At 41.3% G+C, this 15286-nt stretch overlaps 1 protein-coding gene across 3 annotated transcripts in view; it reads left to right on the top strand.

Moving 5' to 3' along the window:
* Positions 1-15286, top strand: part of LOC133448574 (sodium- and chloride-dependent GABA transporter 2-like) — a 76719-nt gene that overhangs the window by 16802 nt on the left and 44631 nt on the right. For all 3 annotated transcript variants that reach the window (XM_061727236.1, XM_061727237.1, XM_061727238.1), the window contains exons 5-11: positions 7930-8062; positions 11755-11889; positions 12068-12171; positions 12673-12797; positions 13070-13182; positions 13298-13435; positions 13624-13726. In XM_061727236.1, coding sequence (XP_061583220.1) covers positions 7930-8062; positions 11755-11889; positions 12068-12171; positions 12673-12797; positions 13070-13182; positions 13298-13435; positions 13624-13726 — 851 coding nt within the window. The remainder of the gene's footprint in view (positions 1-7929; positions 8063-11754; positions 11890-12067; positions 12172-12672; positions 12798-13069; positions 13183-13297; positions 13436-13623; positions 13727-15286) is intronic.

Here is a 15286-nt window from a genome sequence, read left to right as displayed (position 1 = left end):
CATTTACCACGCGCAATGAGATTTACCAAGCCTGAAAGTAATTGCGCGTATTGTGATTGCGTCTGTATTTAATACGTTCGAAAGGAAGGTGCTAATCTGGATCCTACGCCGTCGTTTCTGCGTTGGTGTGATGCGGAACCATAAATCAGCCAGTCAGAGAGCAAGGGGTTGGGGGAGCTGGGTTGATGTTGATCCGCGGACAAAACTTATTAAGGAGCATCAAACTCACTCTTATCTACGCGGAAATAACGCTAAAATATAAAGAAGGCTTCCCAAAGTGTGATCTATGGTGAAATAGGGAAATTAAGATGTGCAACTCTTCTAAAGGTGAGACACGCATTTAATTGACTTCATGGCGCCAGCCTTGGCGTTTATTATTACGCAAATGTGGAATGTTTGGGTCTGTCTAATTTCGTCAAATTAAATTTGGAGATTCACCGTTCACATTTTTATGTGTATGCTTTGTATGAGAGAGAGATGGAGAGGGCGAGGGAGGGAGGGAGAGACGTGGCCTGTACGTCGTTGTTTTTAGTTTTTTTGCAGTTTGGGTGCACAATACACTTGTGTGTGTGTGTGTCTATTAAAAAGAGATTTTGCAGTATGTTGTGTAATTGAAACTGGTTTGCTGTGATCGTTGATGGCAAACTCATATTAAGCATTTACATCGCTGGTTATTATGTGCCCCCCAATTAGATCTGTTCTGCCGCCGACTCTGTTTTAACCTCATCTGCCGTTCTTTTTGTCTTATAACTGCATTTATTCTATCGCAGATTTTCTCCGATATTGCGTTTCTTTTGGTAATGTTTAAATGTCTTTGCTGTAGTTCATGAATGTGTTTATTTGCCTCTTCCACTAATATTTGTAACTCCACCGCGTCAAATTTCATTTTGCGCTTGCGACTATATCCGGCTTTCCATCCAGACTCCATGGCGCAAAGTTTGCGCTCGCAAACCGTAAGACGCGCAACACCTCATTTAAATACTGCAGTTTGCACCTGTTATAAATTGCGCACGCAATCTTAGTTGATCACCCGCAAAACACAAAACAACAGCACGCGCAAACTTTTTCAGTGCACACGCAATTTAGTACTCTTTATTTAGGATCTTAGTAAATCGGGCCCTTAGTGTACAAAAGTACCATCATCAACAATGTCCTTACAGCCCTGGGGCCTGATTCATAAAAGAGTGCGCAGGATTCATACTAAAAGTGCACGTACACCCAAAAGCCGAAAATGGCAAGCGCAAAAAAAAATACGAATTTATAAAACCGCGTGCACGCACACTTGCACGCAATGTTCGCTTTATAAATCACAGTCCAGCTGAAAGGTTGCGCAGGTGAATTCGGCTCATATCCCGCCCTCTACACGCCCACTTTTGACCTCTAATGGGCAATGCAAAGTAGTATTTGCATATGAATGAGCCTGTTGAGCATGCGCAGCGGCTTCCTGCAGCCTGTTAGGCGTCAGGATGAATGAGAAGCATGATGAGACGTGTCGAGCCACCGTGCCACTACATTTCACGGAGACTGGGAAGTGGGAACGAGATGTTGTGGATGAGGTGGAGGCCAGGAAAACGACATTATTTGGTGGTCACAGTAGAAAAAGTATATAAATAGTATAAAATAAAGCGAGTGAGTGGCAGCACGACGTTGCTGCCCGTGATTGCCACGGCACACTGGGAACAGGGGGGGGCATGCCCCCCCCCCCCACACTTTTCAAACTCATGTTTTTGTCCCTTCCACTTTTTACAGTTTAAGAACTAACGGTAGGCTCAGCCTGTAATTACAAATCATCAAGACACTGTGCAAAGACGGGACGGGATCCCCGCTCCCCCTCCTCCCCTCCCGTCTCCCCTCAGTATGGGGGCGGAGCATTCTCGATGGGCCCTTATGATAGTCATTTTAACGTTCAACAACACCTCATCCTACCCATCAAACAACATTTATTCTCACTTTTATTGAGCTAAGCAAGCCTATAGGCCTATGTTGCAGAAAGCAGAGTAAAGTCACAAACTTTTTCAGAAGCACACACACACACACACACACACACACACACACACACACACACACACACACACACACACACACACACACACACACACACACACACACACACACACACACACAGGCCTGACAACTGCCAATCACACGGCGCTGAAAACTCAGATAGTCACGGACTGACTCAGTTCCATCTTTGATACAGCTTAAATACAAAAAAAACCCATTACACAATCTATTTAGATAGATATAGACACAGCGGTCTATAACATAATTTCTGAGCTCTATAATAGAGAATAGACTCGGCGGTCTAGTTGACAACAACACAAAGCTCATTCAAATAGGCAGCTGGTCAAAGCTACCACAACATTCTGATAAAGAAATTATTTATGAAGGTTACACTGACTCACCAATGGTAGTTGACTCTTCCATAAAACGTTGTACATGCTTAGTCCTCTTTTAAAGTTTAGCGCTCATCTCCTTCATGGCCGCAAATTTGCAGAGTCGGCAAATTGGCTCTAACTGTTAAGGCGGATTTATGGTTCCGCGTTACACCAACGCGGCGCCTACGGCGTAGGATACGCGGTGATGCGCACATAAGGTGCGTGTCGCCGCGTACCCTACACCGTAGGCCTCGCCGTACCCTACGGCGGAGGCTCTGCGTCGATTTAACGCGGAACCATAAATCAGGCTTTATATCCAATCAGCGTTGGCTCACAGCCCTGATGCGTTCAGGACAGTTGTAAAGTAAGAATTAGTCTACACTGAGCGCACAATGCACATTTTATCGTAATTATAGCCTACAATTTACGATTATATATGAACATATCACACAAAACGGGGCCCTATCATTGGGCCCTATGAGCTTGTAAATTTATTTTAATTTACACATACCAGGGCCCTGGGCACACGCCCACTTTGCCCATGCGGTAATCCGTCTATGCGTGGAACCATAATTAGGCTTAACTAGTGTGTGCGTGTGTGACAGACGTGCATGGGACAATTGTGAAATACGGAATGAACTGCGTTCCGTATTGAACCAATACGGAACTTTTAATTCCCAATTACGTAACAATTCCGTATTTCAAGGGTCGGGTGGCAAGCCCACTCACCGCGGCTGAAGCTCCAGCAGCACCAGAGTCCTGATTGACGCTGTGCTTCAAACACAGAGGGACACGATCAGCGCTATTATATTATAAGTCTGATATGTGATGACATTATTAAGAGTATGACTTGAATCTGGCTTCATTTCACCACCTCACCGCCTGCGTCGCCAGTTCCCCATGTCTTAAGTAAGTTCCTATGGGAGGGTCAGGGTTGCCGTAGAGATACGCAGATTTTTCGGTTAGTTTTTTCTTTTTAGATCCCAACCTTTGCGTAGAAGGTGGCTTGCACATCTTTCAGCCCTGTTTTGTGCGCAAGCAAGCTTTATAAATGAGGCCCCTGTTCATTGAAGCTGGTTTTTCTTATATTTTGTATCAATGACATTTCACCCGATTTGACTGCTGTCATACCATTGAATGAAGGACAAAATGATAACAATCATCCCATAGATATGGGCCAGTAGGGCCCTACTCTACCTACTAGTAGGCGCAGGAGGCTGTTATCGCCCCTTTCTATGGCTAACCCCATGTTATTAATGCTTGCTATGGAGCTCACACCTCATTATCGCCCCTTTCTATGGCTAACCCCGTGTTATTAATGCTATTTTTTATATGTTGTTTGGGGGCATCCCCTGAACAGACAGACGTTAGTTTGGTGCAGATCAGACCTGTACTTTTCGATGGGCGGGGCTTTAAAACTTCACCTTTACCAACATTTGACCGGACCTCGTTGCCACAACATTTGACCAAACCAAGTAAAACTTGACCTGTGGCCTCCATATGTGGCCTAGATTGGGCTTACCCAGTCTCAACTCTGTGAACCCTCTGCAACGCCAACTAGCTCTGTGGAAGTCGTACAGCCACGGGACCAAAAGATCCTAGGGCCTTCTGCATTGCAACATAGTCAAAAATCAGCCTCCCAGCTCAAAGCGTGAATTATTCAAAAAAACACACAAAAAAGGCCAGAAAAAGGCACCACACACAGTGACCTTTGGCACTTCCGAAGGTCGCACGGGTCTGGACCTCGGCACAGTGGATGAGAGTCACCTCCTGATACAGAGTCTAGAATTTCAGCCTCCTAGCTCAAAGTGTTAGTGAACTATGCAAAAAAAGACACGAAATAGGCCTTGCAGGCCCGAAAAGCAACACACGCGGTGACCTTTGACACTTCCGAAGGTCACACAGATCTGAAACTCGGCACAGTGGATGAGTCACCTCCTGATACAGAGTCTAGAATTTCAGCCTCCTAGCTCAAAGCGTTAGTGTACTGTGCAAAAAAAGACATGAAATAGGCCTCATAGGCAAACCTATAACAATACATAACAAACCTCCTGTGCACTGCGCATTAATATGAGCATTGAGCAATGAGCAATGAGCATTAATAACATGTCATAATCGAAGGAGAACTAATTAAAACCGATGTCCTTAACATGAACCTATTGTATTATTGAATTATCAAGGACACTTTCGTGTTTTTGTGTTTAGAAATGTTAAAGATATTAAAAAAAACCATAACACAATGAGGAAAATACTGTGGCGAACAGGTCGTGCCCAGAGCGTGTCTCGAACCCCAGTCTCCCAGACCACAGTCAACTGCACTAACTAGTCGGCCAAATGCTGATGTGTTGCCCAGGTGGGCAAGGCCTTATCTATCTGTGGTCGTTACACTATGTTCCAAAAAGTATTGTTTTTAATGGACAAGATCCGGCATTTTACGTTGAATTCTATTGTTCAGGTTTTAAAATTCTAGTTAAATACATAAAAAAGGGAGGTGAGGTGAGGTGAAGTGTGAGCTTCATAACAAAACTTCTGTGCCTACTGGACATTTGTAAAGTATCTTAACTTTTGGAAGACACATTAAAAACATTAAAATATAAATGTCTAAAATTATTGCAATATTACACAAAATCAAATATATTTTAAATCAAAAGTCATTCTATGTATTGTACTGTTCCCTCATCATCCCATGGGCTACAACATGTATTATCTGGACATTTGGGGAAACACGTAAAAAACTAACACTCAACCTTTTTACATGTTACAAAAGACAGCTTTAAGAATCATAAATCAAATTATTATGAATCAACCAATCCAATATTTGTTAATGTACATACTTTAAAATGTCTGATTGACAATAAAAGTATTCAAATAATTTATGAAATACATTATGATTTGCTTACCCACTGTATCCAGAAGCTGTTTGAAATCAGAAAGAGCCATTATGGACTCCGGGACACAGGATTGTCGAAAAAATCCAAAGTTAGAACAAACACATAGAACAGATGTGTATCTATTAAGGGAGCCAATTTGTGGAACAACTCTGAAAATGAATTAGTTACATTTTCCCATTCATGAAAAAAATGTTTTAAAATATTAATTAAATATGAAACTCAGTTATGAGTATTTTGTTTCAGTGACAATTTGGAAACCTTAAATACGGCTTTTTGAGGGGTGTTTTGTTCATTTAATGTTTAATTTTCAAATTTTCTTGGCTGTCTCCTGTTTTGTATAAAGTGTAGGTAAAATAAGCATTTGCTTTAACTTACACCTTTTCGGTCAGCATTTTTGCTTTTTTTGTTATGCTTTCTTTGTTATTTGTATGACTGTACAGAGCCTTATGAACAAAATAAATGGATACATTTAATAGGTATAAAAAGGTCTTATGGCTATTCACTAAATACTAAAAAGGGAAAAGTAAATGCAGCATGATATAAAGTTTGGTAGAGAGAAAATTGTGGAAGCTGTATAATTTGACTCTGATTTGGGTCTGTGAGGTCATTATACCCTTAAATCCTAAATGACTCATTGGATGACATGTTGCGTCGTCATGTGTGTTCTTTTGTTCAAAATCCACACCAGCCTTCAGAAACTGCTCTTACTGGGCCTGATTCATAAAATGTGATGAGAATGAATTTGTAATCAAACTATTTGCAGAGAAAAACTTAGTAATTTGCCGTTAGGGGTTTTTGAAATTTTCATAGGTACTAAAGAAATCGACCCTCGACCTTGCATGGAGCTTTTACAAATAAACAGGGCTCATAAACATTGGTTATCAATATCACACTTTACAACATTAATGCTTACATCGCCTGTTATTTTCACAATATGCAAATAAATATGCAATAAAAAAAATTTGATACTGTATATGACTTACCAATCTTCAAATTTAGCATGAAACTTAAAACTGATAATAACCTACAGTGGACAAAATGAATGACCTATGTCCTATACTATACATTTTATTCCTTCATTGTTTGTAAAAATGTGTGAAAATAGATCCCTTCTGCCACAAACTGCAGCAATTAAATGCACTTAAACGCACAATCAAAGCGCACTTAAAATCTTTACTTTTTTTTTTTTAAATCGGCAGTGCGTCTTATAATCCGTGGCGCCGTATATATGAATTCTTGTTGTGCTCACACTAACTTCAGGTGTCCGCTATCACTGGCAACGATGAACCAATCAGAGAGCTTACCTCCTCCACTATTTTATTTGTGGATTTGTGGAAAATGAATGATTTTTAAATGTGAGACTATTTTTCTGTAGTATTTACAACTGAACAATATTGTGAGTTATTTTGAATGAGTTGAATAAAATTTGACTCACCAGACTGTTTTGTTTCGCTTTATATATGTTTTATCATGCACCTTATAATGTGGTTTGCAAAATATGGTACCTTTGGAGTTTGCTTTTTGTCTAATCGGTCTTCATCCTGTCTTCGTCTTTTTGTGTTCAAACACACTCACAGATTTACAAAGATATCGTGAGTGATGACCATTAACTCTCTTCATAGTCCCATAACTTTGAAGTAACTTACATCTGAGAGAACACACGCACGCACGCACGCACGCACGCACGCACGCACGCACGCACGCACGCACGCACGCACGCACGCACGCACGCACGCACGCACGCACGCACGCACGCACGCACGCACACACCATTTCGGAGAGCAATTAGGGTTAAGGGGCCCAAGGTTCTGGTTTACGGGCCAGATTAAGGGAGATTCGATAGATTGAAGATGAGGGGAGTGGTTTGTCAGCAACTTCTTGCTTCTGGTGGTTAGGCCTTTACAAATGGGGGTGTGAGGTACACCTGTAGGAAGGCTCTTTCATGTTTTTATTCTTTTTTCTTCCTCGTTTCTTATTTTTTTGGTTCTTTTAGTTGCATCTGCCAGGATGTACATTTTATCTCTGTGAGTTAGTTTCAGCTTATACTAAGTGTTGATCATTGTTGTTAATGTGTTACATAGTGCCACAAAATGACTTGCAGTTGTTGCAAGTCCAAAGGTACTTTTGGGTTGTTTTTTTTTCATGAATTGGTAGAACATCATTGTAGTGCTTTGCAGGGTCACAACATATCAATTAAAGGAGCCGTCTGTAAGAAATGGTCAAAACTGGTACTGCAGTCACTTTCAAAATATTGTTGAGCGGCGTGTACCCTCCCCCTCCTCCCCCCGACCAGAAGTTGCCAGGTAGGCTGCAGAATGCAGCAGGAACGTAGGCTGCCATGGCTGCGATAATTAGAGCCGAGCTGGCAACCCGGATGCCGAAACAATACTGACTTGGTGATTGGGAGATAGGTGGAGGGTGGAGCTTCAGGCCAAAACAAAAAATTACAACATAAACATCAGTTGAGGGCTGCAACTCCTCTTTTTAAACTGGAATATCCTGGCTTGAGTGCTGTTGTCAGTGACATAAGTATTTGAAATGAACATGATTTTTAAATGTCTGTTGACATATCGGGGTCATTTTATGATTCGTTTCATTATTGCTCTTACATACTAACAAACTATATCTTGCTCTGGCCATATTGTACTTTTTGTTTTCAGGAGACGAGTACTGGGTATTTCTCAGGGAATTGACCATATCGGCAGCTTGAGGTGGGAACTGGCCCTGTGTCTGTTACTGGCATGGATCCTGTGCTACTTTTGTGTTTGGAAAGGTGTCAAATCTACTGGAAAGGTAGATAAAGTTATAAGTGGAATCATATTACAATGTTTGGGGATCACATTCATGAGATTCTGTGGACACTAATGTAGTTTTGGCTATTTTAGTTGTAGTAAATCAACAGGCGCTACAATTACACATTCTCAGGTTTATAGGGTTGTAAACAAGTCATAAGTCTCATGAACAGGAAGGCCAGATTTTTGGCAAATATCACATTGAAAAGTCAGAGAAGTTGTGACACAGCCGCATTTGAAAAACTGAAACGAAGATGAACCTATGCCTGAATGACTGAGAGAAAAGAATATGAATGAGTCGTGATCAGAAGCATGCATCTCATCTGTAAAAACAACTTTCAATTCATGAAAAATAAATAAAGACGTAGGAACCAAAAATAAACACTAAAACAGGGGCACTTGTTTAAACAGGGGTACTTGCTAGGATCAACAAAGAGGAAATATTCAGACTTCAGTCTTGATTGAAAACCTGTAAAAAGATTTTTTACAAAGCAGCATTTTATGTACCGTTTTAACTTTGAATTCTCTCAAAACTAAATGGAGACTCTGCACTTTGGGCCTATTCTGCCAGTACAAGTGGATCAAACCATTTCATCAAAGTTTTTCCTAAGACAAGAATGGATATTATTCAAAATTCCGGGGCCAACCCGACAGCCGACGCTGGCAGGCCGGCACCCGCCCTGATGACACCCATTCACACATATACATTAAAAGGAACCCTGGTTATTAAGACTTGTAGTCCTTAATTAGCCACAATTGTTCTCTTATACTAAAATATGTTGTTAGAAACACATAAAATAATCTAATTGCTTTAAAAATCTACAATGTTTATCACATATTTTGACCTGCGGGAGGCGCCATGTTTTACCTGCGCAATGCATTCTGGGGGCGATGACGTAGTTCGGTGGCTCTGGGAAGATAAGCCGCGTTAGTTTAACTGGGACAGGTATCCAAAACATAGATGAGCAGCACTCTCCTGGCCGTGGAGGCTGACGAGGGAGCCCATAAGACGTCTCGGTTCAGGCAAACTGGATCAAAGTTCTGTGATGCACGGAGATCTGCAAAAATGATCAAAGTCGTGCGCATCTTACCAGAGCATTAGGCTACGGCGTCAACGGCGTAGCCTACGCCGTAGATGGCGTAGCCTACGCCGTAGATGGCGTAGCCGTGGCTCTAGAGCCTGCAGCGCACCGCCATCCGCTCTCCGCTCTCGCCGGGATGGAGACGCCGGTGGGCAGGATGCACGTTTGGGTGGGCATAGCCCACCCCTGCCGCCCCCCTAAAACCGGCTTCGGTGCTGGGTCCACCGTTTGATGACAGACCAGAGGCTGAGGGGACTGGCCCGGGACTTTGACGAAACGGGAGGCGCAGACTTCGCATCAAATAGGCAAGAACATCTTTATTTAATTTAATGACGCCAGATCTGGCTGGGGTTTTTATTGTAGCATCTGTTAGTCTATCTGAATTTTATGGTGTTTTTATAGTTCATGCTTTATGGTGCTGTCCTTTTTTTTTTTTTTTTTTTACTTTTTTGTAGGTGCGCCGTCACCTTAATGTTTAGCTGTGTTTTGATCTGTGTTTCGGGTGCGCCGTCACCTGTTTAGCTGTGTTTTCATCTGTTTCTGGGTGTCAAAACAGTGGACGGGGGCTAGCAGGTGCCACCGTCTGACGTCACTACCCAGAATGCATTGCGGTGTAAACAACAATGGCGACCTACGAGATAAATTATATTTTCAAATTTTATAAAAACGAAGACATCAACAAGGTTTTTTATATCACATTGTTATAATTGATACCAACATTTATCTTTTAAGACCTACATGTCTTAATAGCCAGGGTTCCCTTTAACATACACTCACTGACAAAGACATGGACAATCATTCTCTCACCACTCCCATCTCTCCCTGGAGGTCCGGCACGTTCCAGCAGTCCCAGCAGTCCCAGCAGCACGGCAAAATAAAATCAAAACTAAGCAAATGAATGGGGCTGGCAGGGAAGAGAGCGACATCCTGAAGACAGGGAGGTTTAATAGACTGTGGAACACTGGGCCCAATCTGATGATGATGCTCATCTCACATCAGACACATCACAGAAAGTTAGGCACGCCCACAACTAGACAGGATCATCACAGTAGCCATACTTCGTATTTAAATTTAAAAAGCATTTCAAAAAAGGGGGCACAGTGGCGCAGCTGGTAGTGCAGCCATCTCACAGCAAGAAGGGTCCTGGGTTCAATTCCCGCCAGGGACGCTGTGGGTGGGGTTGGCGAAAGGGCCTTTCTGTGTGGAGCTTGCATGTTCTCCCCGTGTTCCCTTGGGTAGCAATTGCTTAGTTTTGATTTTATTTTGCTTAACAACAAGCACCACACATTTTCCACATTCACACACTAACACTACTGACGCTGATCTCCACATCTCACAAGTTGATTTATTTTGTGTTGCCGTATTTTTCTTTAAAATAAATGGCAAATATTTATTTGCGCTGTGTTGTTTTCCACTTTTGCCATGGCCTATGAGCCAGGTTATGACACTACATTTAGGTCATGTACTGCAGAATATGATCAAGTAACTAATATCCTGTCACACTCATGACATATTCAAGTTACACTTACTACACTACACTCAACTACAATAGTCAACATTTGAAGTGGATACAGGTTATATGTTAATCAAGAGTTTGTTGTTTTTTTTTTTTTACAACTGTCTGCATATGTATTAATAGTTTAATATTTGTCAACAACCTTCCTACACCCATGTTTCCCACATTTGGCCTGGGGCTGGGGGACCATGGGAGGGACTGATAGCCGGACCCAGGTATGGCCTCGCCGTGCTGCTGGGACTGCTGGTTTTTGTGAGCTACCCTCACAAGAACATGCACACAGTCCTGGGTTACACATGCCCCCTCTGGCCAGCCGGGGCACCAGATGGGGTGGGGAGGATCTGGCCGGAATAACGTGATCCTTCCACGCGCTACGGCCGGCCCCACCCCTGTCTGGTGAAAAGAAGCGGCCTGCTCACTCCTCAGGTTAAGGAGGAGACCTGAGCTCAGTGCAGGGCCCTCCCGGGGTTGGTAGAGGGAGCAATGCCCAGGACTGTCACTTAGGTAGAGCACTGGGTGATGAAATTGGGGAAAAAAATCAGGGATAAAAATATATAAAAAAAAAAAAAAAAAAAAAAAAAGCAGTGTGTATGTGTGTGTGTGTGTGTGCATGCGTGTGTGATATAAAGAAAATATAAAGAAGGCGTCCCAAAGTTTGATCTATGGTGAAATAGGAAACTGAAGATGTGTACGCTATATGAGTAGGCTGTTCCCACTGTTCCCTCCAGTTCTGCAGCGCAGCTTTAGCCCCGCCCACTGCAGGCGTCGATAGTACATGCCGCTTTCGGTGTGAATGCTCCAAACAGCGAGATGCTGGCGTCGGGAGATTTTTGACGCTTTCAGTGTGAACGCAGGGTCAGGCAATGAGATAACCCATTTAGTACTTACAGAAAGCATTTCAAAATATTGGTAGCCTACAACTTACAATACATGCCAGCAAATACAGAGCTGCATGGAGACAGGATAATGGGATGCTGTATTTGACTTTAAGTCAGGCGACAAAAAACTAAAATTTCCTCATCTTTAAAGACTTTTCTGTAAAAAATAGCCGCAGTCCATTCGATGCACAACCCTTCTTTTGCTTTGTGTTTACAGGTGGTTTACTTTACAGCCACATTTCCGTATGTGATGTTGATTGTTCTGTTGGCTCGTGGAATCACTTTACCAGGAGCTAAGGATGGATTAGCTTTCTACTTGTACCCTGACCCCACAAGGTTGGTGGACCCTCAAGTAAGTAACTAAGTCAAATGGTCTTTATAACTTTATAAAAAGGAAGTGAAGGTCCCACCTTTTAAAAGACCAGACTCTTTATAATATCTTACTCATTCACCCTCAATGCTTCAAGTGTCTTCTTTTTAACTGTTAAACCAATGAATATGTATCAATAACTGTGCTGGAATCTCCACAGGTTTGGATGGACGCAGGCGCACAAGTTCTTTTCTCTTTTGGCATTTGTCAGGGGAGTTTGACAGCTCTGGGCAGTTATAATCCGTACAGTAACGATTGTTACAAGTAAGTAACCTTCGTTCTGTTTAAGTATATCATTGAATACAATTAAAACAATTTTCTGAAATTGCAGCAATTAGCTTGCCTTTCATGGCAATGAAAGTGAAATACAGCTTTGAGGAGTTGTGTGCTTATTTATTTATTTATTTATAACAAGTGAGGAAAATGATGAAGAGGGACAAAAAGGAGTGACATGCAAATAATGTGTCATGCGATTTAAACCAAAAACACTGACATTGCCAATGTCTTTGATGCAAGCACCCTGAATATACGTCAGTTGGATCACTGCTCAGTCATTTTCAGTGCATTCTGCTATGGAAGAATTGCACTCTTTATACAGGTTATACAATTACCCTGTGATGCACTTTTTTTTTCTGTCTATTATGTCTTGGACAGCCAAAATGTATTTGCTTTACTTTTTTTCAATGAAACATTCAACCTAATGCCATCGGATTTGTTTGTTCTGCTGTTTGCTAAATGCTTGCTCCTTTTTGTTTGTGTCCCCAGGGACACATTTGTCCTGTGTCTGTTGAATGGGGGTTCCAGTTTTGTGGCAGGGTTTGCAATCTTTTCTGTATTGGGCTTTATGTCATATGAGCAAGGATTGCCAATATCTCAGGTGGCTGCTTCAGGTAAAATAACAACTTATCCAGCTTATTAAAACACAGTACTCAGAGATCCGTTACTAACTACTCATACTTAATGAAAGCATGGATATGTGATTATATGTGGTTGTGTCGAGAAGTCTTAAATGTTGTCAAACCACGTCAAACGTTATTTTAGTAGGCACATGTTTGCAGACGGCTGCTAAATAATACCAGCTTGTTAGTGTGCTGTATGCTCCCCGTAGAATTTCTGGCACAAGTGTTTGACTCCATACTTCATTTAATCCCCCTACAAACAGGACCTGGCTTGGCATTTATTGCCTATCCTCGTGCAGTAGCCATGATGCCATTACCTCAGTTATGGGCTATATGTTTTTTCATCATGGTCATCTTGTTGGGTGCAGACACACAGGTAAAAGAATTAATAAAAATGTCTGTTTTGAACTGGCAGATCTTAAGTTCACTTTGAGACTGTTGTTAGATTTAACTTCTTACCCTCAGTCTGTTATCGCTCTGTGTCTTGCCAGTTTGTGAGCCTGGAGTGCTTGATGACCTCAGTCACAGATATGTTCCCCACTGTGTTTCGAAGAGCATATCGAAGAGAGTTGCTGCTGCTTTGTCTCTGCACTGTTTGCTTTTTTCTTGGTCTCCTTCTTGTCACAGAGGTGAGATCCCGGAGCACTGTAACTTAATCCTGTTTTCTTTTTCTTTATCTCAGTTTTTGGTAATAAACAATCTCAGCTGTGTCATGCAAAAAGCTTAAGTCCTAGTCTAAGGAAGCAAAAGTTTATTTCTATATGTGTTGTTTTTGTGCTTTATTTGGGGTAACAGTAAGCCCTCCATGTTTCTGCAGGGGGGCTTGTATTTCCTTCAACTCTTTGATCACTATGTTTGTAGTGGCAACAATCTTCTCCTCCTCTCAGTATGTCAGTCGATAGCAATGGGATGGATATATGGTGAGTTATTAAAAATAATTATTTGTAAGAATTTGGGGGGGTTTAAAGTAGATTTGGATTCTGGTTATCCCATATTAATCAAAACTGTATATGGACTGTTTTTATTTCTAAACATGGGATTGTCTCCTCTCAAGTCAGCAAATTACAAGGATTTGTTTGGTAGTTAGTGAGTTAGACAGAAATGAGGCCAAACCACTGCATAACATGCTTTGTGAAGTCAGTGATTCAAATCCAGCCTGGGACCATTTCTCATTTCCTGTCCTCTTAGGTTTGGCAAATAAAAATGAAAAGTATCCCAAGAAACCATTCCTAGAAAAAGCTCTCAAACCAGCTTTCATACAATGTGACTGCTCTTTCTATGGGCAAATCCAATTCATTCCTCAGGAAAAGACTTACCATAATGCATATACTGTATATAATGAGACAAAAAGCTGAATATTTTACTTCGATGTCTCAAAAGCTTCAGAATTCATTTATCGGAAAGCTTGTGAGGGGTTAGACTGGTGCCTTGAAGATAATATGAACTTGTCTGCGTCAGTGATTAAACAACTGTCTGACTGCAGGACATACATTTGAACCAGTCTCTAGCAAAGGACTTCTTTTTTCTCCAAACTAAGGGAGCAGCGTATAATAATTTCTAATGCCAAATAAACCACATTGCATGGTCATCTTTTCAATGAGAATACAGCATCAACCACATCTTAAACATAAATTGACTTAAAACTGAAAACCAAGTACAAAAGGAACCATTTAAACAAATGCTCCACCTATTATGAAAGAAAATAGAGTACAGATAAGTTGACTGAAAGTCTAATAATAAGGTTCAAATGAATGTTAATTGGTAAAATATGCAATTCTGTGAAGTTTACACACATGAGCATACACTGGTTTACATCTGGTGCACATCAATAGACAATAAAACCCTAGCAATACACACACACCCATGCTGACACATTGCTGGCATGGATGCTCTTTGCTGTGAGTTAAAAAAAAAAAAAAAGCTCACAATTTATACCAACATTTTGTTTAATTTGCACACATGAAAATAAGTACACTGACAAGATTAACACAACAGAGTAGCTACAATCAGGGTCACTAAGAATTGCATCTGCTTCAGATTTGAACTGGTAAGATCAATAAATTGTAAGGGGAAATGTTCAAACACAAATGTTGCTTCTTTCTTTACTACTGGCTGTAAAACAAGTGGGAAGGGAGTGTTTTATTGTGACACTACCAAAAACAAACCAAACTTACACCTTCAGCACCACCATAAACTGTGGAAAAACACAATTCTTCTAAAATGGAACAATAAGTATAATTCAAGACAGTGGGGCCAAAAAGTATTTAGTCAGCTGCCAATTGTGCAAGTTCTCCCACTTAAAAATATGAGAGAGGCCTGTAATTGTCATCATAGTTGCACTTCAACTATGAGAGAAAGAATGGGGGGAAAGAATCCAAGAAATCACATTGTAGGATTTTTACTAAATTCATTGGTAAATTCATCAGTAAAATAAGTATTTGGTCACCTACAAAAAAGCAATATTTCTGGCTTTCACTGAC

This window comes from Cololabis saira, chromosome 8, assembly GCF_033807715.1.
Source record: "Cololabis saira isolate AMF1-May2022 chromosome 8, fColSai1.1, whole genome shotgun sequence".
In the NCBI taxonomy this organism is placed as follows: Eukaryota; Metazoa; Chordata; class Actinopteri; order Beloniformes; family Belonidae; genus Cololabis; species Cololabis saira.
The sequence above is the reverse complement of the archived record's forward strand: the minus strand, read 5'-3'. Positions and strand labels throughout refer to the sequence as shown.